The following is a 26,526-nucleotide window of genomic DNA, read 5'->3' as shown; positions in this document are numbered from 1 at the left end:
CCTTTCACCACTTCTGTAGTATCAGCATAGAGCATCTAAGATTTTTTTATTCCCCCCCCCCCCCCCCCCCCGCTTTTCTATTTCAGAAGGATTTCAGGGTTTTGTTGGCTTGGGAGAAAGATGTTGAGCTTCATATTTAACCTGTTATGAGAGGGGTTAGCAGGTAAGACTACTGGGGAGGGACTCAGAACATGTCCTGTTCACTTTAGCTTAGTTTAGCTCAGGAGGCTGTGAATAATTATATTTATTACCAAAAGCAGATCAACCATCCATAGAAGCCTAAGAATTTTTTCTAGCTCTTGAAATGGGAAACTAAGTATTTGAAATACTATAATAAGGTGACAGCTCTGTGAGCTACTTTCTCTCTCGAAAAAGGTTGGCTTCCGTTTTATTAACAAGTTTTTCCATGGGGCAGTTTTGCTCTGGTTTTTTCCTAGTTTTCAGAGGTTGGGCTTGATGACCTCTCTTGAGGTCCCCTTCCAACCTGAGCTATTAGCTGGTGCTATTATAGACATCATTCATATATATTTACTGCTTCCTGTATTTAATTTTACATTTACTCTTATTTTCATGGGGCATTGCCTATTCATAGTGGGTTTTGTTTCAAAGTCAGTGGGAAACTCAAAGTCATACACTGTCCTTTCCATACAGTTCTGTTCTTTCCTTGCTGTTTTTCTTGTAAAATGATTCATGGCATTAACAAATCAGCAACACAGGTCACATCGGCTCTGTAGGTGTGAAGAAGTTGGAGTGTGTTGCATGTGCAAGTGACCACAAGGGAAGCTTAGCATGGGGGATATCTGGCATAGTTGGTCAGCATATCTGCAACATCTGACCCATATTATTCTTTAGAGAATGCGATGAAGCACCCATTCATATATGCATAAATATTATTCGTCAACTTAAATTCAATTCTTAATTTATTTGCACTCACAATGTCACCTTAGGTCTGTGTATGTCCCACTCCCTCCTTCCCTGTCCCCAAAATCTTTAAGGACATTTCTTCCACTTCAAGATTATCTAAATAAACTCTTTGTGACATAAATGTCCAAATTGTCCACATAAATGTCCATGTGTGGTTAATAACCCCAGACTTCAGTCTTTCTGGTACTCAGAGCTTTCTCCTTTTGAATAAGCCACGTATTTGGGGAGCTAATATAAAAGATACCCTTTGTAGGACTTTTCATTGAGGAGTCTGATTAAAGTACATTATTATTATTATTATTATTATTATTATTATTAGGTTTATTATTAATTTGCTGAGTATATCCAACTCCCTTAGGTCTTAAAAGTCAGTTCCTGTATTTGGAGCAGTTTGAACCCTCAACCCTGACCTGTGAGGGTCAGAGGACTTAGTTACTATACAAAGCAGTCATTTTTCATGGGAGCTGGAAGTGAGATTTCTTTGGGCTTCAGGGTTTATTTTCCTCCCCTGCTTAGTGTAGCAGAGATAGCATCCTTGCTAGAAAGCAGAGAGAAGAAAGAAAATTCAGTCCACATGTTTGGGATTTAGGATTGAGAGTGATTCACGCTTAGCTTCTGGGGATTGTAATTAGGGGTGACATAATAACCATAAACTTTCAATAAAATAGTAGCAGCATTTTTGTTACACTCTATAGTTGCAGAAGCTGCTTCTGATTAACATCCCTTCGAGATAAGCCTACAAGACCTCTGCAGTTTTCAGATCTGGATCCAGGCTCTTGTGGCACAGTCCTACTTCTGTACTGATGCTAAAGGGAACCCTGAATTCTGAAACACCCCAGACTTTAGTAACATTTTCTCTTGGATCAGCATGTCAAGCTTTTCCTTTGCCATTGTAGACCATCTGTGTAGTTTTCAAGTCAGTATTATTATACTGCCTAAATCCTGCCAGTTTATACACTTGATAATACACTCTAGGGTTATCCAGTGTGGAAAAAACCCAATCATGCTATCCTCCTCTTCTCCTGAATTATTACTAATCCTTTTCCAAGTGGAAGAGACTAAAAGGAATCCAGGAATGCATGAAGCAGATTTGTCATTCCCACTCCACACCAAGGTGCATTCTTGCAGGGAGAGATGGGCATTTACACTGGAGTTCTGCCATCAGCGTTCAGCCAGTTCTAGTTTTTGGCAGCTAAGCACATGGAATTTTGAAAAAGATGTACTTTTTTAAAGCAGGTCACAGACAAAAATAAAGACACATTCTTGGGCTACGAGAAGTAGGTCAGGCTTTGGGGGAATCATTTATGAAAGCTGTTGACCTATCTTACCAGTTTTTCTTTATTTATATTCCTTGCTTTCTATGCCAAAACTGTATGCTTTTTATAAAGAGCTCATTTTGCTTTAGGTATGATGTATTCTTTTGCTTTGGTGAGCAAACTTTTTACAATAACATAAAAAAAAAAAGGGTAAAAGAAATACAGAAAAAAATATTTTCCTAGTTTTCTATTAGAGGATACTGTAGTGGAAAGTGAGGCCTCTCTGTGCTGCAGTCCAAAAGGAATAAAGCTGCTTTGTGTCACCTCATTACTCTAAGCTGATGTTTCATCCCAGTATCCAAAGACGTTGGCTGGGTGGACAGATAGGATGGGGAAAAGGCTGATTTTACTGCTCAGACAATTACTTCTGCATCACCTTCTTTGCTCAATCAATCTGTCTATTTTAGGGGAAGTATTTCGTACCCTGTCCAGTGACAATGCTGTGTAGCCCCTGCAAGAGCTGCTATACCAGGCACAAGGCTCAGGGAGGGAGGATGGATTACTGCTTGCTGGGCATCTGAATTATCCTTGCATGACATTATTACTTCTAGAGTTGAAAGGTGGCTGTTAAGAGTTTTGAGCATTACACAGTAACAGCATTAAGAATAGGTAGCTGTAGGGTGGATGCCATGGCTTGGTGCAGTCACCCTGCAGTGCTTGGCTGGGCTTCCCCAGCATGGGTTGAGGATGCTCATCCTCTCCAGTACTGTTGCTCTGGCAAGCAGGCAGATGGTACAGCACTACAACCAAAGGAGTAAGGGTGTGTTTGATTAACAAACAAGGACCAGGTTCAGCAGTAACCGAGCTGTAAAAACCCCCTGGGTTGCTTCTATGGCTGAGCTTTGGAAACAGGATGGTTTTGCTCTGTGAAACCAAATCCCAGTTAATAACATTCTGGAGGACACCTCTACAAAGAATCCCCCCTCTCTGAATATCTGCAATTACTGGAAGTTTTATTTCCTCCTTTTTCTGTTTTAATTTTTGTTTTAATATTAATCCATGTAACTGTGTAGCTTAAATTCACAAGAGCAAAACAGCCGATGTGCATGTGCAGGTAATGTCTGTCGCCTGTTTATGAATTCATGAAGAATTACTGACATAGCTGGCATTTTTGTTTAATTTTGGTAATTTATTTTTCTTCCGGTTTCTACATTCTCTCTTTTACAGAATTTGATTCAGAAACAAAAAGGGTTCAGGACATTCTTTCTGGAATGGAGAAACCACAGGTATGTGATCCCAAATTACTACACATGCATACAAAATACTAAATGTGAGAAGTTGCTTGTGTCACAACATACTGGTCATTTCACAGAGGATCACCTCTGAATTTTTTCATTAGTAGATTGTTGCCTCTGTATATATCTAACTCATTTTCCTGGGATATAAATTTGAAGCATCTCTTGTGCTTGTGGGTGTTTGTGGGCTCTGTCCACTGCAGGAATGGCACCAGTTGCTTGTTTCTAGAGCACAACTCCCAGAATTCATTTGGTTCCCCACTGTGGTGATTTACGTAGCTCTTCCCTGGGTTTAATTTTATTTGTCATGAGCAATTTATGTCTGTAATCATGATTAAATTAAGATAATTCTATTATTTAATGGCAATTACTATATTCTATGTTTATCTGAGCCATAAAAACATGTGAATTGTAATGGAATTGAATCACCATGTAAATAACCATAATGCTGGGTATGACCACAGTCAGGTAAGGTTATTAATAAATCTAGTTGCAAGACCTTTGAATGTGATGGTTTTCTAGTTTGGTGTATCAAATTAAAGGCAGAAGAGTATTGTGGATCTAAATGAACTGTTTCAACAAGCACTGGATGAAGCAGTCACGGGGCAGAGGGAGATGGTTGTGCTTTGGGAGTTTTGTCTCTGTTGCTTTGTCTTTATCTGTTGAGGTAGAAGGCTAGTAAACAAGCAAATTAACAAAAACAGCTGGAAAGCTCGTCTAAAGGCTGATTCAACAGTGGATGATAGATGATATTCTGCAGTTGGAACATGTAAAGATATCTATCCATTGGATGCAGAAGCAGTGGAGCCCAGGGAAATGCAGGCATGAGCATGGACTGAGTTTTATTTTTAGGTTCTGTTCTCTTGGATGCCTTTGTTCTGAATAAATACAAAAGATGGCCTTAAATTGCTCAGTCAGTAGGTGTTAGCATCTACAGTGTAGTAGCATCTACAGGAGCAGGTTCAAAGCCAATCAGAATGTAAACCAGGCCTGCAGAGATGATAAATACCAGAAGGCTACAGCTGGAGTTTCTGTTTGCAAGAAGGAAAGTTGCTTTACTTATTGCAGAAAAGTGATAATACTAAGCTGAAGACTTGAGAGAAGAGTTTCTGGTAGATCAGAAGGGAAGAAAGTGCTCTTAGAATTAGGCTAGTTTATTTTACAGTCAGTCAATATTTTTGTACTGAGAACTATCTAAATGTTTCTCAGCTGGTAAAATGCCACAGCTAGATGTCTTTGACAAAGATCTAGATAGCTGACATTAAAAATCAGTTATTTCATACTTATATCTATAGAGGTAGGGAGAGAAGCTATTTGAGTAGTTTGCAGAATTCTGAGCTCTGCACAATTAGAATTATGGTAACCAAAGTGTTTAAAGCAGAGGGGAGCAAAATGAAAAATAAAAATATTTTTGTAAATTTTGTAGATCTGAATAATTTTAAAAATAGGATATTTTTTAGTTTTTAGCTTTTTAGTGGTTTGGGTTTTTTTTTAAATCTAAACCATGAGAAATTCTAGTTCCATATTAATAACATTTAATGAGAAGATGCTGAGGATTATCTCTCTTTGATATTTGTGAGTAATAGAACTCATAGGAGTCTCCCAAACCATTAATTGCTATGAATGATTATGTATGTGTGTATTCAATATTACAGCTGATAGAAATATATTATTTGTAAGTTGTCTGCTGGGCTGTGTTTCTTGATGAGCCTTATTCATATATGAATGAAAAACAAAATTTTCAACAATGTATACAAAATTGCGTGGAAAGAAATTAGGCAACTGAAATGGAAGGACACAGAGCAGTAAGTTTGTGGCAGGTGAAGTGATGCTGTGCCTGCAGCACATGGCTTTGATGTCAGCAGTTTGGAAGCCATCTGAAGGGATTATCCCACTGAGCAACCCCTGTGAGAGAATCTGCAGCCGCAGTATCACTTGGAGTTGTCTTTAGTCTAGCTTGTCCAGGTACTTCTGTGTGACAAAGTCTCTCTCACCTTTCAAAGTACAAACTAGACACATTTTTTAAATTATTAATTATAGAAAGTCTGTTTTTTATGATAGATGTTGTTACCTGCTTTGAGAGACATGCAGACAAACTGTAAATTTAATTGTATTCTTATCCCTTTGACAGCAGAATTTTTTAAAGAAGCCTTTTGCTTTTTTCCCCTGTTTTTATTTAAAATAAAGTATGTATTTAATTTGCTTTATCGCAAAGTAAGCAGTCCCTAAAATAAATACATCGGTGAGGAAAGGGAAACTTAATAATGGGTTTCTGAAATGGCTGGGGGAAACATCGCTGTATGCAACAGCGTGGCTGCCAAGTGGCTCAGGGGGCATCACCTCCCATGGGGAAACATGGTCCACAGAGTTAGAGCTCAGGCATTAGTTTGACTCTCCAAAAGGCAGTTTGCTCCCACTGACTTGCTCTGCAGTGAAAGTCATATTTAATCATTAGGATTTTTGCCTAAAATTGCAGGATTAGAGCCACAGTTTAAAAGCAAAATCTAGACCTGGTAATAGCAGTGAATTCATTTGACCCACAAGTCTTTCAAACGTTGCCCTCCAGGGAGTAAATGAATGTTGCTTGCAGTGTAGTTCTCACACATACAATAAAGCCCCAAACCACACGATGCCTGTGAATGCTAACCCAGAATTTGAAAGATAATGAAAGTTATACAGAAACATTGTTCATTACCTGAAAGACGGGAAGGGCCAATATTCATCAGTCTTGTAACCTTATTAAAGTAGTGCAGGAGCTGGATTCTTTCCCAGGGGCTTTTATAATTATTTACATCACCAAGTTTTGATAGTGTAGAAAGTAGGCATTTTCTGTGTAAACTGAGAAGTTTTCAGAAACTAATCAACTGCACTTTTCACCAGACATACAAAACTCCTTATGGGAGAATCTTTTGTTACGTCTCAGCTAAAAGGCCAAGCCAGTCCTGTTCAAAGCAATCATAGCAATTCTGGGGACAGCTGAGACAGGCTGGAATAACAAGAAAGTAGCACAAAGGCGTACCTGCGTAACCTGTGAAGAGGTGCTTTGGCCACTTATATTTTGGTTGAATGGAATTAGGGCAACATTAATGAACACTTATGTTTGCATGTTCAGTAGTGCCATTGAGCTCACTATCGTGATGTTAGCTGTGCTATTCCTTACAGCATGGATAGGGCTGGTCCAGATCTGTTCAGTGGTTTTGGGTAAATGTTTGTTTTGCCAGGTGTAAGCAAGAAAAGTTAGAGTTAAAGGTACTGAGCCGTTTTTCCAGTGTTGGCTTGTTATTCTCAGACTACCATAACCCTATTTTGTTTAACTCAGTTTTTCCACAGCAAAACTAGTGCTTCCAGCTCCAGTTAGGAGTTCCTTCGTAAGGCTAAGTGATATCTTTGGCAATTAAATCAGATACTGGAAAGATACGTCTTTGGCTGATAAACGTGATAGAGTATCAAGCCTGTTAGTCGGTGAGAAGCACGCATACACATAATCATAGAATCATAGAATGGTTTCGGTTGGAAAGGGCCTTAAGATCATCTTGTTTCAGCCCCTGTGCCATGAGCAGGGACACCTTACACTAGACCATGTTGACCAAGGCTATGTCCAATGTGGCCTTGAACACTGCCAATGATGGAGCATTTACCAGTTCTTTGAGCATCCTGTTCCAGTGTCTCACCACCCTCACAGTAAAGAGCTTCTTCCTTGAATCTAACCTGAATTTCCCTTGTTTAAGTTTAAACCCATTGCCCCTTGTCCTGTCATTACAACTGGGAACAAATCCATTCCCAGTACTTGAGCTGATGTGCACAGTATTATTCTGCTTCCTATAGAAGTATATAGATTTGTGTTTTCTGACTCTGTCATTCAGACAGTGACCCTTCACTTGCTTTGCTACACTTGCTGTGTGTACTCAATGCAGCTAAGAATTGTATTTAATGATTTCTTGTGTTTATTTTTAAACCTGCCCCAGCTGTTACTGTGTGCATACCACCACGAAGGCAGGCCAGAAGCCACTCTGTATCAGTAAGAAATTAATGGTATAGCTGGGAAGGCTTATCAGCTGGGTTTGGACTTCTATAATTTGCATTGAAATGTCTGCACACTGACTTCAGAATAATAGTCTAACAGTTTCTAGCAGTTAGTCTGCAACGTGCTTTCTCTTGATTTAAGAAAGCATAGAAGACCTAACTTTTTACAGATTTCTGAAGTTCATGAAAGGCCAGAGCTTTTGCCATACGCAGAATATCTACGTGTGTCCTTGTGAGTAGTCATAGAGAAAAACATTTCAATAGAACATTGGCAGGATATCATGCCTCCAGCTCCAACTCTGTCTGAATTTACGAAAAACAATTAGGCAAGCATATTTCCATAATAAAAGAAGCTGTGTGTTGACGGGCTGAGCTGTCGTCGTAATAATGTATGTTTAAAAAAAAAAAAAGGTCTGTTTGGATCTTACTATCCAGTTTTCTGATCAAAATATTGTTTACAATATAGCTTTCTAGCTCTATGTATCTTTGTCACAATTTCATTCACATACATGTGCAAATACATATCTCAAAAATTTAACTTATCTGTCTTATTTGGATCATTCAGGATTCTTATAAACTATCTAATCCAGTATTGGTGTTTGCTGCTCCAAGTTTATGAAGCAAAAATTAATTTCATAGCATCAGAAAAATGTGGCTAGAGCAAGAAATCACGTGAAAATTCATACAAGAATTTGCATATTAAAAAAAAAAATGCTTGATACCACTTAAAACTTCTTGCCTTACAACTTGTTTTTCACATTAGGTTGAGCAGGTTTTCTTTTCAGCGAGACTTAATTGTGCTGCTATAAATTAAAATCTTTAAGAGCATGGTGTTGGAGTTAAGATGAGAGATTTTGTGGTGTTACCTACTTGTGTGTCTGTTAAAAACAGATTTATTACTTGCTCAGAAGGAATTTGTGTGATATATGGGTAACACACACAACAGTTGCGGTGCTCTTCAGCTGGAAGCAGTGTGTTTTCATGTGAGAAGCCGTTCTATGATTCTATGATTCAGAAACTGGATTTGTAAACAAGAATTCCCCGAAAGCTGATGGCTCATATTTTATTACCAAATCATTTATGGGTAAAGTGTTTCAACTGTTTTAAGAAAAGTGTAGGAAATATGTAACCAAGCACCTGTATCATTTATCTTACACCTTCTGAAATAACATTTTGCTCTGTGTGTTAGAGAAATCTGTTAAAATGATAGAACCACTGAAATTTGACCTGTAGGAAAAATGGATAAAGAATGTAAAACCTTGTGCATTGATTCCTCCTCATGGAGGCTAGCTAAAAACGTTTTCTTTAGATTTTCACTAAAATTAAGAAAGAAAAATGTAGCTGTTTTCATTACTAAAAGTGAAGAGTTTGTGGTAGAGAGCCAGAAGCTATGGAGGACTTGGTGCTTCCCTGGGCTTTTCTCCGAAGGTATACATAAAAAGTTATGCTGTCTGTGATGCCTCTGCCACCGTGCCAGTAGGCTGTCCTGGTGAGAAAGGCGATGCTAGTTCTGTAAGCTTGGTCAGTCTACAGTTATGTGACTGTTTTTCCAAAAGAATACAGCTGCACTGGTGGGGTGATAAAGTTGTTTTGGTGCAGAGCTTTGAGGTATTTTTTCTGTGTTTTATTAGAAGAGAGTTCTCACCCATCTGACATTGAGGTGTTGAGCCCATGAGAGACCACAGATCATACATGCTGTCTTTCAGGGCACAAAGTGATTGATCTGCAATGTAATTTTTAGTTGACAAGTTGACAGATCTGTTATGATTTTCCTTTGTGCTTTTGAGTCAGTGTAACTTTGCAAATTGAATTGTGGGTTTTTTTGAGGGTAGGGAGTTATTTGCAGTTTTTGGGGGTAGGGAGTTATTTGCAGTTCAGTTACTGCAATTTCAAATTGCAAGAAGGAACAGGATGACTAAAAAACCTATCAGAGGTTTATTAGATAAGCTCCCTAACAAAAGCTTTAAAAAAATAATTGCAGCAATCCACAGGGTAAAGTCTTTGTTTCACTTAGTTCTACTTCCTTTCAGGTAATGGCCACGCAACAGGTACCTCCAGGATGGCGCAAGGCATCCTTAACCAGATGGTCAATGATGAGCCATTTCACAGCAAGGGGGCATCTCTCTGTATTCCTCATCTGTTAAAGATTAGTTTATGCCATGAATATGTAATTTTTTGTGTTGTTGATGACTGTTTCTGACCCTGTACTTTTTACCTGTAGCTCTGGAATTCCCTTTTCATGAGAAATTGATTGTAAAGATGCAAGCAGAAAGCAAGTACTCACAGGGTAGTGTTTTTCTAGGAATTCAGAGTAACTGTTCTTTCTTTTATAGGTTACAAATATTCAAGCAAGAACAGTTTTACTTTCCTGGTCACCTCCCACTGGCCTTCTAAGTGCAGATAGACACAACAATGGCTTGCCTTACACCTGTACCTACGAGGTTGCCTTATCAGATAAAGGGAGGGATGGAAAATACAAGATAATTTACAGGTAACAGCACCATTTTTACGCTTGTGTTTTTATTAAGGATAAACTCCCTGTGCTTCTCAGTGTGTATTTTGACATGCTTATCAGTCACAGAGAAGAGGCATATTTGAACACCCTGTAATTGCTCCCTTGCTGTCCCATCAGCCCCCCTTGTTGCAATAACTTACATCGAGCTGTTTGAGTGCATGTTGCAAGGTGCCTAATTGCTTTCCCTTCGCACGTCACCAGCATCTGGCAGATCTTGCATGGGATGCTGTGTCTCCTGTGCTGATGAAAAGGTTACTTTTTTCTCTTATGCTAAACGTCAAAACCTTTCGTGTACACCATGCAGGCAGGATAGCTGCCTTCCTAATGGGCTAAATTTATATGGTCTTGCAGAATTAAGAACAGTAAAGCTTGCTTTTTGAGCTAATGAGCAGAAGTTTGAGGGCTTTACTGCTCCATAGCGTCTTAAATGAGCAGAGGACAGAGTACACCAGCACTAGACTGTATAGGCTACCCAGAAAAACCCAAATATTTGGCTCTCAGAAGTCTTCAGTAAAAATTGAGGGATTGCTCTCTCTCTCCTTCCAGTGATCCTCTGAGCTCATTCTCTGATCAAGTACATATGGTGTTATGCCTTTCTTTTTCCCCCCGCTAGTCTAGGAAAGAAAATTTTGAGATGTGACTGTGGCTATTGTGAAATAGCTAATCCTTCCCAAATCTCAGTAAATAAAGTCCAGGTGATGCAGCGTTTATGGAATTACCTCTTGAGACCAAACCATCTCCTCTTAAGATGTCCTGTGAATTAGTGTATTCCTCTTGGTATGCCAGAGGCAGGGAACTGAGCAGATTGAATTGTTTGGTAATATATGAAGAGGTTATTAACCAAGAAAATGCTGCCTGAATTTTTGTTTTTTTCTTCTGCTATTTACACTAGCTAAACTAACTGGTATTTCAGACTAGTGAGCCAGTGTGAGCATCCCTAAAGGTTAAAATGGGCTGCTGAGCTCTTAAAATGGGAACGGCACTTTCTAGTACTACTTGTGCTTGCTGGTGTGATGGCTGCACATTTTCTCATTGTTACGAAATTTTGTGCATCTGTTTTAAGGCTGCTATTAGTAATCTGTCTCCTGCTGCTGGCCAGAGTATAGCCATTAGCTTGAAACGGTACTCTCCGTCACAAGCAGCAGTAATCATTATTACTATAGGCAAACGAAAGTCTGCAATATGTTGAAGACATTGTCTTTGCAAGGACGTGCACTCATTCAGAGGGGAAAAACTGAATTTGCAGAGCACTGGATTATATGAACTAAATAAGGGGATTTTGGTCGATTTCTGGCAACCCAGCAGGCATGTGCTTTCTGGTTGGTTTTGTTCTCTTGATTTTTGAGAGATCTCCCTGTATTTGCTCAACCTCCTATGAAATCTTTATGCCTAATTGAGAATTTTCTTGCTTCCCATATTTTAATAAAATCATGAATAAGCCAAACAATGAGATGGATATTACTTAGTAATTACTGACCTGTACCTTCATTTTCACTGAACTGTCAACACACGACTGAGCCCAGACTTCATTTACCAGCAAACAAACCAAGAGGAAAAAAAATAGCCCTGACTATGTTGGCTACATTTGAAATTAATAGATTATATGCTGTATTTTTCCTAAAATGTCTGTAACTCTGTGCTTTTACTTTTCTTGGTATTGAAAGAGATCTGGGTCCAGCTGTTAGGGCATTAATTAAACATCTCCTTGTCATGGTCCTCACAGAGACTGTTCTTCTGAAAGAGAGAGCAAACAAGTGAGAGGATTGTGCAAGAAGCTATACTTTTTCCTCTGAAGTTCAGTGACTCACTTTTTATAAAGTATTTTGCAATAATGAATGTGCAGAAGGCATGAAAGTCATGTATCAATTTGGCTCTTTTTAGCTCTGGGAGGGTTGAAAACCCTATTTGATTATCAACAAAATGTAAGGATAGCATTGAAATAAATCAACATAACTGGTTTATTGTATAAATTGGGATGATTATTACTTTTCTCCTATGTATACAGAGCTTTGTGAAGTTTTCAAGAAACAAGAATTGCATCAACAAATTATTGGTATATTGTTTACTACTGTTTTTCTGGAAAACACCCATTTTCTTTCAAATCATATGAGGGAGTTGCTAGTCACTGAAAAAATCACTAGCTGTGCTAAGTGTGATACCGTTTTTCATTATTTTTTAATTTGTTGGGTTTGTTTTCTTTTACCTGCAGTGGAGAAGAATTAGAATATAACCTGAAAGACCTTAGGCCAGCAACAGATTATCACGTCAGGTGAGTTAGTCTGACTATGAAGGTCACTTAAATATAAAATCTTCAATTATATGAGAATACATGTGCAAGTCTTCTATCTAACTCTACAGTGTAGTTCAAGAATTTCACGGGCATCTCTGTAAGTATGTTTTCAGTGGCTTCTGAATACTTCTCACAGATTTTATCCTGAACTTTAAAGTTACAAGAGTATTTTTTGAACAATACATTTGCTGTCATATTGCTGTCATTACTATGGTAAAGAGGAAAAAAAGACATCTGCATAGCTGTATTTCTGCCTGTGCGTTTAACAGGCCTAGAAGCGCTTGTGTATGAAAGTGGGATTCCTCAGGCTTCTTAAAAATTTGACTCAAGCAACTGGCATTTCTGTAGTTACTGTACCAGAGATGTGCTAGCACCAAAAGTACTCCAGCACAGTTTCCTCATAAAGACTCCTTGCTTCATGAAGTACATCTGCTGCTTAGAAATGCATCTGACCCTAATTGCAGAATTTATTAAAAAAAAAGCTTTGTACTGGCCTTTCTTGGTATTTTCAGGGTGTGTTTCTCTTTGATTCGAAAAATGTGATTTACACATTTAGTAACTGTTAACACATTCTCAGTTTTTAATACCGTCTGTGGTGTTATCTGCTTATGTTGCCTTTTTTTAAAGACTTTCCGTATGAAGCAAGGTTTCAAATTCACATCCTGTTCACTTAATATCCTTTAAAAAGAATCCTTTCACTCCTGTCTATTGTTTTGCTCTGTTTTTCCAGACAAGGGCTGGATTTGCTGTGCTTTTTCACATCAGGGCTGCTCCTGTTTGTAAAATTTTAAAGAACATTGTGCTTCTCAGCTATTAAAAAAACCCCACCAACCCAACACCAGAATGTATCTGTCTTGCTCTGGTGCTGCAGCTTATGTTTTTCTAAGAATACATTCTAGTGAAGCTTTAAAATAGGCTTTTCAAGAATAAGCATAAGACCAGAAGTAACTTCTTGTACATAAGTACAAGACTCAGACTCCCAGGTCAGCCAGTAGTCCCAGCCCTAGGAGCAAATGGATGGTAGCGAGGAGGAGGCAATTGTATAAAACTGCTGAGCATCCTGCTGTAAGCAATTGAGCATCATGTTAAAAGCCAGCTTCCAACAATAAAGTGGTCGCCATGCACAGCATGGCATTGAGGTCTGGTGCGATTTTTGAAGGCATTGTGAGTATTTGTCCTGTGTCCTGGCTGACTTCTTTCTTCCTACCTACAGCTCACTCCACCTTCCCGGATGCTTGTCAAATTAAAGATCGTTTGTGAACAGTTAGCAGTTAACTTCATTTAAAAAGGAGAAGCAACTGCTAAATATAAAAGTCAGACATAAAAAGCAGCAGCATGTGTTTGGAGTGGAGGGAACCAACACTGAAAAGACGTGCTGTTTGCTTTCCATGACAATTTTTTCCTTCACTGAAACTGCATTATGTATTAACAACTGTGAAGAAATAAATCTGTTAAGTAAAGAAATCTATTGGGCAACCGTTACTCGGCAGATTGCCTTAGGTCTCCTTAACCTTGGCAGAATCTTTCAGAGCTTCATCTCCACACAGACAGGCTGCTCGTTCTTGGTCCCGCCTTGAAGAGCGCCGACACCCAGGACACCCTGGTTTGCTCTGAACCTCTTGCCTGCATTTCTTCCAGTAGTATTACTTTGGTGCTTGCAGAGGCGACCGTGCTCGGTGTTTCAGTGACTTGCAGAAGACGCTTGTTAAGCTCATTTTCACATGGTTGTATTCCCTGGTGGTATGTGTTTGCTGCTTGGCTACACTGATTCCGGCACGGGTACATACCACTCACCAGCTTCAGACTCAATTAACTACATTTGTTTTCACTCCTGACTAACAGGTGGTGGGTAAAGCAGCACTATAGCAGTTCTTGTGAACTTCCCAAAAGGTTTGATTCTATGTAGGTGGCCATTGTACATAAATTACTCTTATCTACTGAAAACAAATTTAGAAATTGCCCTTTCTTAAGCTCTGCATTCAAGCGCACAATAGCTACAGGGAGCTCAGAGGTCATCGTCTGGTCATGGTTTGAACTTTTTTTTGAGTAGAAGACTTGCAATTTGCACTTTTATTTTGCTGCATAGAAAATGTGGGGGGGAAAAAATATCATTATTTTTTTTTCAGAGAAAAGGACCTTGTGAGGAAGTGCTCAACTACATTGTGTTCACTTTCCAATATGCGAAATATTATATATCCCCTTCTGTACTGATATATAGAGAAACTGCCTGAAGATTTTTAGTTTAACCAGAGCTGTGTAAGTTCTAAGTGTTGACACCTAGGCTATGTAGAAGCTTGTAGCCATGGAAGGAGACCAGCAGTTAGCACCACTCACTTGCTTTACATGTACTCTTTACATGTACTCGGGCATTAAAATTTTGTATTGCAAAGAGGATGTTAGCACAGTGTGTGTGAAAGTCTGGCAACAGACAAGAAAGTAGTGGCAGAAAGAAAAAGTGATGATGACAACTTAGTGGTCTCTGGGAGTATTTGAACAAAACGCTGTAATATTTCTCTTCTGCTGTGAATTCTATTGCATATCAAGTGAAGTAGAATATTGATAGCCACTGGTCTGTGAGAAATCTGTCATTAGTGGATGGTATTGTGGATGCTTTGGAATTCAAATATTGTGGCTGAGGCAGTGCTGTCTCGTCTTGTAATTGTCAGCTAGTTTATAACCCATTTGAATGTTGTTTCCAGGGTATATGCAACGTACAACTCAGTAAAGGGTTCCTGCTCAGAGCCAGTAAGCTTCACCACTCACAGCTCAGCACCAGAGTGTCCCTTCCCACCCAAACCCTCGCACAGGACCAAAAGCTCCTTAACCTTACAATGGAAGGTAGGTAATGCTTGGATCAGGCAGGAAAGCAAAGAAAAATACAGTTTACTGACAGTGAGCGTAACTGTTGAAAATAATTGAAAGCTGAGACAGTTTTCAGTAAGGAACTTGAACTTCTTGTAATCTACAAATCCCTCCCCATGCACTGGCTTGACTTTTAAAATGTATGTGTTTCATTACATCCAGCTTCCTCACAGTATTTGTTAAGAGGTTGCCAAGCTGTGCACAGCCCCCAAGCTTTGGCTTCAATTTAAACTTTAGTCATTTGCTGGGGGGGGGGTAGTTTTCTCTTATTCCCCAAATCACCATTGTTTATTTTTCTTCATAGGCGCCCATTGATAATGGTTCAAAAATCACCAGCTACCTTCTGGAGTGGGATGAGGTAAGGAGTAACTGGTTGAAATAAATACATAAATAAATGGCACTCAGACTTTACAAGGATTTGCTGAGTAAAGAAAAATAATTAAAAACAGGAGAAAGTAGAAGTAGGAAAATGAAATCCTGATAGCATTAAGTAAAGAGCTGGAAAGGTTAAAGGGACGGGGACGGGGACAGGGGGACCGGGATTTTAATTCACTGTATTTTATGCAGGGACAATGTTCTGCTTCTGTGCTCTTGAAATCTAAATTTTATTGCGCATGCAGTGCACTTTATTTGTTAATTAGCATTACTTGTTATTTAATTACTTGATGTATCTTAGAGTTCTATTCATGATCTCTTTTTCTGGCCCATATCTGAGTGCAGAATAAATCATTGTTCTTGCCTCAAAGAAGAGCCGTGATCTTGCAGCCCTTTCATCAGGGAATGTATTCAGGGTCAAAATAATGATGCCCTTTACACAGTGGCAATTAGTCCCCTTCTAGTCACAAAAGGAAGTAAGTTCTCTGTCCCAAATATTTACATAGTTAGTGAACAGCTTGCTTTTGGGGAGAGTGCCATAAGCAAGAGATGTGGACTATTTTCTGGAGGTGGGCTCTGGTTGTGAGTCCTCCCTTCATCCCCTAATTCCTTTCCATTGTGTAAGCCTTATTTCTGCAGAAAGCATGAGTCAAGGAGCATCATCTTGGAAGGGAAAAAAAAAATGTGATGTTTGGAACCATTCACCCTGCAAATATTTCAGTATTGCAGCAAGCGAGGTCTACGTGATGAGAAACCTATTGAGCTGAACTAAAATAATTAATAATTTTAGAGTGGCTCACTATCCCTCTCTCCATAATTAAGGAGGAAAGGTCAGTGAAGAAGAAAAAAAATGGAGCGTGAGGTCAGGGAATGGAGATTAAAAAGACATTTCTCCAAAAGTATGGGCTAGGGTGATCCCATTTCACCTCCTGTGACACCTTGACTGTGCTGTTGTGATCTCTTGCAAGGCTTTCAGTAACTTGGAGCCATGGGAGTGTAACAGCACCAAGCAGTGAAGTAGTGGAAAAACAAATGATTCCAGCCTGCAAAGGGAAAGGAAGGAATAGGTCTTGTCAGAAGAAACACCAACACAACAGACCATCCACACAGTGCAAATACTTTTGATGTTAATTTTGTCCACATGGACCCTAGTCATAATTTTGGATATACACTAGGCAACTCTAAAATGCTTTTGTCCTTTAAACCATTTAATACTGAGTATCTATGTAGACTTTCATCTTCAGAAATAATTGTTCCGACTGTTTTTCACATGGCAAAAGTAGCTAGTAGGCTAGCTCGTGTACCAATGGTAAAAATGAAGGCATCCTGATTCCCTTACACTGTACAGTTTAATTACCTTGTTTTATCAGTAGCAGTCCTGAAATCTGAGATCCCAGTGGGTAGCTAGCCAGTAAAGATGAAAGAATAATGGCCCTGCACAGATTAATTTGGTACATCTCCAATGATTTGACAGGACTCCTGACTGAAAAGTAATTGTCAGGTTGTTTCCTCTGATATGAGACCAAAATGCAATTTTGAGTTGCTGAATTAAAAACTTGCTATTAATGCTTACTAAAGAAAAAGTCTGAAGATGTAGGCTGGCTGTACCTGCATCTGTGGGAGCCTCATCTACCTGCAACAGCGAGCTCAGCAAGCTGTTCTACCCACTTTTCCATGTGCCCTTGCAAGTTGTGCCTCTGACTTAGGGTGCGATTAGATACCGGAGTTAGAGCAGCCAAGTACAAAAGAGAATTCACTTGTAATGCCCTGTACCTTTGCACTTGGTTGTGTGAAATTCACATAAGCAAAAACACTGTTTTACAATGCCACACTGTGTCCTGGTGAAATCAAGTAAATACATCAGTGAGGAGGAGAATGATTGCCAGGCAACAGGACATGCTCTGCCAGATCTCAGCTAGAGCAACATTCATCAGCTACAGTAAAACATCATCAGCTACAGCTTACAAAGTAAGATACAAACATAGGAAAATCAGCAATCAGAATGAAATTAAGTTGTGGCTAAAAGGCAGAGAGGACTTTGCATGAATGGAGACCAAGAAATCTATCTGTTAATGAAATGAGACAAAACACCCTAAAACAGCAGTCTGCCTTAGGAAGTTGAGTCCCTTCCTAAGGGAGGATGGTGTGTGAGTGAGCCATGGAACCCAAGCTGTGCTACCCACTCCCACTAAGGAAGGGGCTTCAGCAGCCCATTCCTGCTCCTGCACAGTGCGTAACAGATTGTCTCTCTTTGAGGCAATTCAGATCTTGGAGCATGATGCTCAACAGTATCTCAACTCGTTCCTCCTGTTTTTACAGTGCAAAGGCATAGTTTATAGCATCTGAAATTCAGCCAGAAGTGTAGGTGGCATCACTCGTATATGCAAGAAATAAATTTCCTGTAAAACAGCAGCAGAACCAGCATGTTTTACAGCCCTGGGATTAGGTGAGGTTCTAAATTGTAACAACAGGACAGCATCTCATCTCTTTGTGGCTGTAGCTGGGGAGTCCCACAGGGCTGAGGTGCTGCAGTGCTAGCTGGGTGCAGGGGGGTCTGCCTGGGATCCTGGGTTCAGTGCTCCTCAGCAAACCCTGTGCTACCACACGTACCTACTGCAGGGTTCCCCACTGCTCTGGAGGGTCACTCTAGAGACTGGAGAAAGGTGGATTTTGTTTAGTTGGCATTATTATTATTATTATTGTTATATTTTCTTTATTGTGGTTTTTTTTTGTTTTGTTGGGGGTTTTTAATTATTATATCGTGCTGACAATAGATGCAGTACTGTCACCATTCTGTGGTTTAGCTGTCTTTTCTTAGATGTACTTTAATTGCATTCTCTCACCTCGTTAGATTAGCTTTAGATGAAGCACAAATGAGTTGCTTTCGTTTCTTCGTTGGAAGTAGGTGTCTTCTGACCTGTTTTGATGAAAAGAAGGTTATACTGCTTAACATGTCACCGTGCCAGTCCTACCCAGCTGCTGCTTCTTCAATTTAGTTCTGAGTTTCAGGGATTTCCCTGACCTGCAGGCTCTGGAAGATAGTCAATAGACAAAGCTATTCCTGCTATTCCACCTTTTTTTCCCCTCCCAATTTGAATTAAATGGTTTGTAATATGACTGGTGTTACATTTTTGTTAGAAAACACAAATACTTTCTTCCTCAGTACTGACATAAGTCTTTGACTTATAGTTGTAATACCTTGCTAATAAACTGGTATAGTTTCAAATGCCTGAAGAACTATGGAGGATGATCTTCATTCTTTAACAGTAGAGTAAAAGATCAGTTCAGTGAGTTGTCACCTGGTAACATTGGATGTACACTGGGAAAGTTTCCATTGACTTCAAAGGAGATAGGATCAGCACCTCTCCTCTGGTATTTTGAAATTCAGTTGGATTTGAACATGCCTGCATGTCAGGTGCTGGCATTACCAATATTAGCCTGGCAATAAAATCAGTTAGAATTAGCATCTAAGGAAAACTCCACCTTCTGGCTCCTTTTCTATGAACTTTACAAACCTGAACTAGTCACTTGATGCCTTTGTTCCAGGATTGATTATTCGGGGTAAGCAAAAGGCTAATTAGAAAAAATAATGTTAAAAATATGCCAGGCAGAAAGCAACACTGTAAATGAGTTGATGCTTTCTCCTGTTGCCAGTGTTCAGCAAAATCAGTAAACTGTATCTGCATTGAAAAATGCCACTAACACTGCTTTCAGAATCAGGCCTTTGTTACTAATCAGATGTGAAATGCTGATTCTGTGATTAAGTGGCAGTAAATACATGTTTCTCTTGTATTTATGGATAGTGAGAGTATCCTGTTCATTCTCTATGGAAAGTGTAGGACTGTTCCTGAACCAGAGAGGGCATCCCTCTCAGGCAGTGTGTGTTGCTGTTTTGTGTATAACTCAAAAGTAGCTTTCTCATCCATTAAGCATCTCAATTTGCTCAAGAGACTGATAGAGTACCACAGTATTTAGTGATCTGGTGACAGGTAGTTAATAAGTTTATATAGAGATAAATGGAGATGCCACCAAGTTTTAAACTGCTTGAGGCTAGCAGAGGTTTTCTTTGTTATACTAGCTATAATCGGGCCATGCATATCATTGATGGTCCACCAAAATTCAGTACACGGAGCCCCACGTTGTGCCTGGTTTGTGTCTGTTCACCTGCATGCGCTCTAGGTCTGTTCTGTGGCTGTGCTGCTCCTGTGAGACATACAAGAAGAGAGTCTTGGATGAAATTGGATTTTGTGCATGTATTAGGAATGTTTCATAGGTCCTGTCATGTCTTCTAAATGTTTGTATAGAGAGAAAATTCAGTTACGTGTGTAAGAACATGCACAATAAATGCTTTGCAGAGATTGATTTTGCAGAGATTGCACTAGGTTGTGTCATAGTAATTGTTGACAGTTTGCTCCGCAGCTTTGTGTCAGATTGAGTATCAATCTGCTGCTTTTTATTGCCAATATGAGACAAACACAGAAGTTAAGGCTGGCATGGCCTGCAGCATATTGCCATCTTGCCTCCTGGTTGTGCATCTGATGCTAACAGCTTCTATTCAGATTTCTGCACTGTGATCCTGTGAAGGACTGTGCTCCATTTCTGTATCCACTATACCTGCAGTGACCCATTCCTCATCATGTTTATTTACTATGTCTGCCACAGGGCATGTGCTCAACAAAACCCATTTAAAATCCCAAACCCCTTGTCTTCTCCAGGAGAAACTTAAGCACCCTGTGTAGCTTGAAGTATAGCTGAAATAGCAAGCAAAATCTTAAAAATGGAATTGTACAAATTCTAATGGATTTGTGGAGCGGAATTGTGCTTGTTTCCTTGGACAGGCTCTGATCATCACCCTGTGGGTGATTCATGGGTGAATCTCTCACAAAGAACAGGGAATGCAGGCTGCAGAAAGGGCTAGTGAAGAAGTCAGACAGTGCTCTTCCTCTGAAATTTGTGGATTAGAAATAGTTGCGGAAGTGATACAGTGTATTTTAAGCAACTTACAAAACATTATTTGAGGGATTAAAACTTGGATGCTGAGTGTACAAAGAATAGGGGAAGGATTCTGGGAAAGCTGTAAGACTCTTGGGTGGCAGCCAGTACCAGCCTGCCAGTTGTTCCTGTCTATAATTATGCCAGCATTAGTGCTTTCATAAATCTTGGGAGAGAAGGAGCAGAGAGACTATTTCCAGGCTATTAATGCCAGGTTAATTAGAAATATCGGCCAGCCTCTCCAATTAGTGCCAATAGAATCCAAAATACCAGCCAGTCTGAGTAACTTGAATACCAGTTGGTCTGTGTGCAAGTCTGGGGAGGGTACAATACCAGCTCAAGAAGAAAAATATATACAATATCAGAACTTGTACTGTTATGAAGATGGACGTATGTTAAATGTTTGGCAACCTCTGCAAAGTTTTAATCCACCAGTTGACAAATTAGCATTTTCTTGGCCCACTGCTCTCACTTCAGGCATTGTGCTACAGATGAGAGAGATTTTCCAGGACTTGCCTTTTTAGCCAGCCGACTCTGTTCATTGCTTTGTCAACTACATGCTTAGCATTTGGTCGCTTTGTTCTTTTGGAAAAAAATCACACAAAAAGAATAAAAAAAAACCCAAATAAACAAGCAACTGTTCTTAAGAAATCAGAAAGAAATGTTTTCAAATGCTTTACAAATAGTGAAGTCATTAAAGACTTAGAGAAAAATTAATTTAATGCACCGGAACCTATAAAAGAGAGTTTGGGGGGGGGGCCCCCCCCAATTCTGTGCACTGATGAATGGATATTCTACTAAAAGATATTATTACTAATTAAGTTTTAAATATGTTATTGCTGAGCTGGGAAGTATGGTGACCTATTATTTTTGCCCAAAAGGAATTTTATCAAGGATTTTAGATCTGAAAAAGTTTTCTCTTTTACGAAAGACTTTAAGATTCATCATTCTGTTCCAATTCCACCCCATAATTTACTTGAGTCACATAGTAATGTTACAGCTGGAGCAGGTGGATGAAGTTGCATAAAACAAAGTTCTAGAACAAGTGTAGGATCACACCTTATAAATAGAAGTAAGTTATGGCTATCTGCCAGTGTACTAAATGACCCTTCAGTGTCCTGAAACGGTGCCCTGCTGGAGGTCTGCATGCTTGTTTCTAGTTTGATAAACATATTTTGGAGAGATACTGCAACCATTTTGTCGTTCTTCCGTATGGTCTGCAATGCGAGTGAAAAGAAGTGGAAATTTGACAGGGACTGGTAAAAAACGTATGTCCCACTCAGGCTCTTTTGAGATTTTAGGGCATTTAAAGATTATGTATTGAGCGTGGAGGAAGAATGGTGTGTGAGAGGGCACACAGACCCCAAGGAGGCAGCAGCAGGTGAGGCTGCAGTGAGGAACATCCGTCTGAATTATCTTACTGTTAGTCTGCTTAGGCATAGAAACATCAAATCTTCTTTCAAGCTGTGTATGCCGGGTGAAATAAGTAGCTTTGTCTATGGGCAGATGTTCATTTTTATTTTATCTCAGTGAAATAGACCTGTAGATAGGTGCCAAAAATAGCGAATGCTATAGCAGAGCTCTTAAGTCAGAAGTTGCGGAGATGGCTATAACTGTCTCCTGCACCAGTTCAAGCTCACGGGTGTGCTTTGTTAGGTTTCTATCCTGGTGTCCTTTTGGGTTCTTTGTAATGTGATTATCCATTAATTTTGTGTTCAAGTATTGAAATTAAAACTCCTTTAACCTGCTTCAGCTCAAGGAGATATTATTTATGTGGAGTTGAGCAGTCTATGCCCTTTCCCCAAAGGATTTCAAATTGACCATTTCCCATGTGTTGCACAGGTTGAGACCAGATATTCTTTGTTGTCCTGTGGTCTGTGTCCTGCAAAAAGCTCAGCTTTGTTTTTACCCCAAGGGTACCAGGTTGGGTGGGATTGAAAAGGGTCTTGGTTTCTTTCAAATGTGGGAGGGAGGTAGAGGACTTCTGAATGTTTGTGTCCTCAGTTGTACTGGTTTGTACCTGAGGAAGGACTTAGGAGCTGGGGAAGTGTCTCCATACCTTCTCTCACTGCTGCCCCATCTTAGCTTTGTCAGGGATCTTCATCGCTCTGGGTCATCTTGATGTGAAGCTCCTATGAAAGCTCCGTCATCCAAGTTTCTTAAGAAAGTTACATGCTTTCTAATAAATCCTCTTTACTCATCCCATGCCGCATGCTCTGAGAAGTGGGATGGTTACAGAACCTCTGGTACCTTAAATTTCCTTCCATCTATTTTGCCCTGAAGAGCATGGGGCTGGGGTGGGGTTCGAATCCAGGCATGTCCTTCTCAGTGGCAGCAGCTGGGGTTGGCCATGGCCTGGACTGTGGGGAGCGAGAGCCCTCTTGTGGGATAGAGTGTTTTCAAAGGACCAGAGAGAGTTTACATGGGATTAGAGTGCAGAGGGTAGCACTTCCAAGAAATGTTGGTTGCAGCTTTCCTATGCTCCTGTGACCAGGTCGGTTGAGAGATTAATTTTACCTTAAATTTGCATGCTTTTTCGTTAATTAGTAGGATAAATAGCATCTCAAGCAGAGTGGCAAAAGATGTAGGTACGTCTCATGAAGATGGGAATCTGGCAGCAGACTGACTGTGTTGATTCATATTATTTTAGGGAGCATAGCAGTGCTGTCAGTGGCTTGCACAGCTTTCTTTGTACATTGTCTTACAAAAGCATCTAATTCTAATATCATTTAACAGCTTTTTTTAAAATAAGAACCATGTGGTTTTGTTTCATAGCTATCCGATTACAGATTTCTCTCTTTCTAGGGAAAGAGGAACAGTGGTTTCAGAGAATGCTACTTTGGAAGCCAGAAGCATTGCAAGTTGACTAAGCTTTGTCCAGCTTTGGGTTACACCTTCCGATTAGCAGCTCAGAATGATGTCGGTACTAGGTAAGTTGCCCAAGGTACATGCTTCTTGCAGAAAAAGTGGTAATTGAAAAGTTTAACTATCAATGACAGAGTAAAGAGGAATTTCTGGGGATATTTGGGGAGGGGTGGTGTGTTTTTTTCTCTTTATGGTTTTGTGTTAAATATCTGACATTTGCTTTATTATTAATCTGTTAGTCACAGCTTCCCTGGTGGTAACATTCATCTCCCAGGGAATTGCCGTGTACCTTCAGAATGATGAGGTTAGCCTAAGAAGATAGGCTTCTTTTGAGGTGTTAAATGGTGTTTTGTGGTCTATTCCTAATACAAAAAGAATACATCTGTTATGTAAAATCTCCACTAGGGACCTCTGTGAACCAAGAAAAACAAGCAGGAGGAAGTTAAGTTACAGATTTTGAAAGGAATCTTGATATATTTATTTTTTCTGGTTTAAAGCAAAACCCTTCTGTCTTTTTTCAGCAGTACAGTCCCTTCTTTCTTCCACAGGACTGGCAGGTCTGGCTGATGGGGTGGGAAAGAAGGGTGAGAGAGCCAGGACCGAGAGAGAACAGGCACATCCATAGGCCTTGAAAGATGGGTTTCAGGTTCTGCTTTTCTTTGCACATGAAGAGATGTGCTGGAATGAAGATGATGAGCAGTCAGACTTACTGCAATCCTCCAGGAGCTTCTGGGGAGCCCTGGGCTAAAATGTTACACAGCTGGGGATCAGAGTTTGCCCAAAGAGACATCAATCATGCTGGAGGGGCTGCGCACTCCTGTACTTACAGAAGGAAAGTAAGCCAGGAAGAGTTTAGCTGTGAAGAAGCTAAACATCCAGTGCTCTTGTTTACTTCTTTATTGTCCTTCACAGCTAAACAGGATCTAATCATTATTACAAGGACAGAAAAAGAAACACTGGTGCTATATAACAGTGTATTTTGCTCAGAGAGATTCCTGTATTGTTTGCTTTTCCAGCACACAAGCCTCTTTGTAATATGTAGTTTTAAATAGTTTCTTCATTCGTGTTCCTGTGTTCTCCCTATGAGTTGCACTGGGACTGCTCATGTGTTCAGAGAGTCCTTTTTGCCAATTTCTTGCAAGATTACTTCCCTTCTTATTGAAATAATTTTTGATCTATAGAGAGAAAGAGGCTTGAGCGGGATCTGCTCAGTGTAACTGGGACTGCCGTTTTTGTGCAAAGTTCCCCGCTTTAGCATCTCTTTACCATATTCCAGATTTTAAAACATCTTAGGGCATGCTTCAAGCCTCCCTCCCTTTCTTTGTTCTTCTCTCTCCCTTTTTCTTTTTCCTGAGGCTATTGGGGGGAAAGTGAACTAACAACTATATTTATGGTGAGCTGCTCTGTGTTAATCTGTAAAGATAAGCACCAACAGCACATGGCTTATTTTTATAGACAGCACTCAAAATTATAACATGATAATGTCATCCAGCACTTTGTGTCATAAGACAGGTTTGATTGGTAGTACTGCTTGTGGACCTACCATTTAAGATGGTTATTGCCTTGATTTGGTGTTAGTGGGTGGATTTTATAGCTATATATATAAAATAGGTGAATTTTACATATATATATATAAAAAAAATAGGTGGATTTTGTAGCTGTAAGAATATTTCAACAAATATGTTATTTTTGCAAAAGAAGACTCAGAAAAAGGAGATGTGGCTTTTTGTATTTATTAGACTCATGCCACGACTTCAACGAACGAAATATGTTTGTATTTTGGAAACAGAGGTTTGCAAATTACAAGAATGTTACGTTCAGTTGAGAGTTCTGATGTTATCCTCCTGGACATTTGCCAAAATCTGTCCATTTTTAACTTCCGTTCTCAAATTTCCATTGTGTGTAATACATTCAGAATGGAGTTTTAAGAGAACTCTTCCTACACTTGCTTGACACAACTGCCTATTATGTTTTAAGGCATTGTGTGCTGGGATTTAGACAAAATAAGAGCATGTATCTCCCCTGTCGCAGATGTTCTCTGATTGCGACCTGAGCTGTGCAAAAGAGGAACTTTATGGTCAGCTTAAAATGCAAAGAAGTTTGGTCAGGGAGAGTTGGAAGGGAATAGAGCCAGCCTGGGAGGTTGGAAGGCATCTGTGCCTGCACCAGCTCCTACATGATGCTGAGCATGTATGGTCCTGACTGGATAAATTTTTCCTGCTTTCCTTGGAGGAGGATGTCTGAAACAGTGGAACCTGATTTGCTGAAGGAGGCTGCTTTCAGAGGTGTAGCTTAAACATAAGTTGTATTCTGCGTTTATAAAAGGTGGAAGCTGTATGTCAAGTTCCACTTCTGCAAGTTGAACACTTGGGACTTTATTTCCTAAGTTTAGTTCCCCTTTGTTACATGAGATTTTCCTGTACTTCACAGTTCATTGTAAATATTTTCAGGCATACAAATATTATTTTTTCCAATGTTATTGGGATGAAATCTGTAAAAATGACCATGAGGACACACACAATCCTACGGGTTTTGCTATTATTAGTTCTAGCATTTCCTACCCGGGTGCTCATATTTTAACATTTTTAACACTGTCTAGATTTTTTGAAAATGTGAAATACTTCTGTAAATACACTGAGGTTTGTTTATTTAGTTCTCTTTTGTTTGAATATTTTAACATTTCTCTGTTTCTGTGCAGTGGGTACAGCCAGGAGGTGGTGTGCTATACTGCAGGTAATATTCCTCAGACCCCTTCAGCTCCAAGGCTTGTTCGAGCTGGTGTTACATGGATCGCATTGCAGTGGAATAAAGTAGAAGGATGTACACCAGAAGAAGTGATTTCCTACACCCTGGAAATTCAGGAAGAAGATAATGTAAGTACCATGTTACTATGAAGTATGGTGCGCAAGTTAGTGTTTTCACTTACTAATTCAAGATCACAGAGAAATTGTGGATTGCTGCTTTGGAGGGTCTTTAGGACTACTGGCTAGTTGGCAGGACAGAGCTGTGTGATTTATTCTGGTCCACAGCAGAATTGTGAATCCTTAGCTAAAAATCTGTAATGTCATCCATGATCACAAAGCTTTACCCAACTCCATAAGGTACTGGGCAGCTTGACCTTAACCAGTT

The 26,526-nt window shown here is 39.7% G+C and overlaps 1 protein-coding gene across 1 annotated transcript in view; it reads left to right on the top strand.

Annotated features, from left to right (window-relative positions):
- The window catches only part of FNDC3B (fibronectin type III domain containing 3B), a 195,702-nt gene that overhangs the window by 127,644 nt on the left and 41,532 nt on the right, over positions 1-26,526 (top strand). Inside the window, exons 7-13 of the mRNA XM_061374824.1 lie at positions 3,408-3,466; positions 9,832-9,989; positions 12,223-12,282; positions 15,003-15,141; positions 15,470-15,523; positions 23,338-23,462; positions 26,096-26,270. Coding sequence (XP_061230808.1) covers positions 3,408-3,466; positions 9,832-9,989; positions 12,223-12,282; positions 15,003-15,141; positions 15,470-15,523; positions 23,338-23,462; positions 26,096-26,270 — 770 coding nt within the window. The remainder of the gene's footprint in view (positions 1-3,407; positions 3,467-9,831; positions 9,990-12,222; positions 12,283-15,002; positions 15,142-15,469; positions 15,524-23,337; positions 23,463-26,095; positions 26,271-26,526) is intronic.

The sequence above is a fragment of the Neopsephotus bourkii genome, unplaced genomic scaffold (assembly GCF_033783945.1).
Source record: "Neopsephotus bourkii isolate Nb327-2 ecotype Australia unplaced genomic scaffold, CSIRO-AGI_Nbou_v1 NB_1654, whole genome shotgun sequence".
Lineage (NCBI taxonomy): Eukaryota > Metazoa > Chordata > Aves > Psittaciformes > Psittacidae > Neopsephotus > Neopsephotus bourkii.
This window is presented reverse-complemented; position numbering and strand designations above follow the sequence as displayed.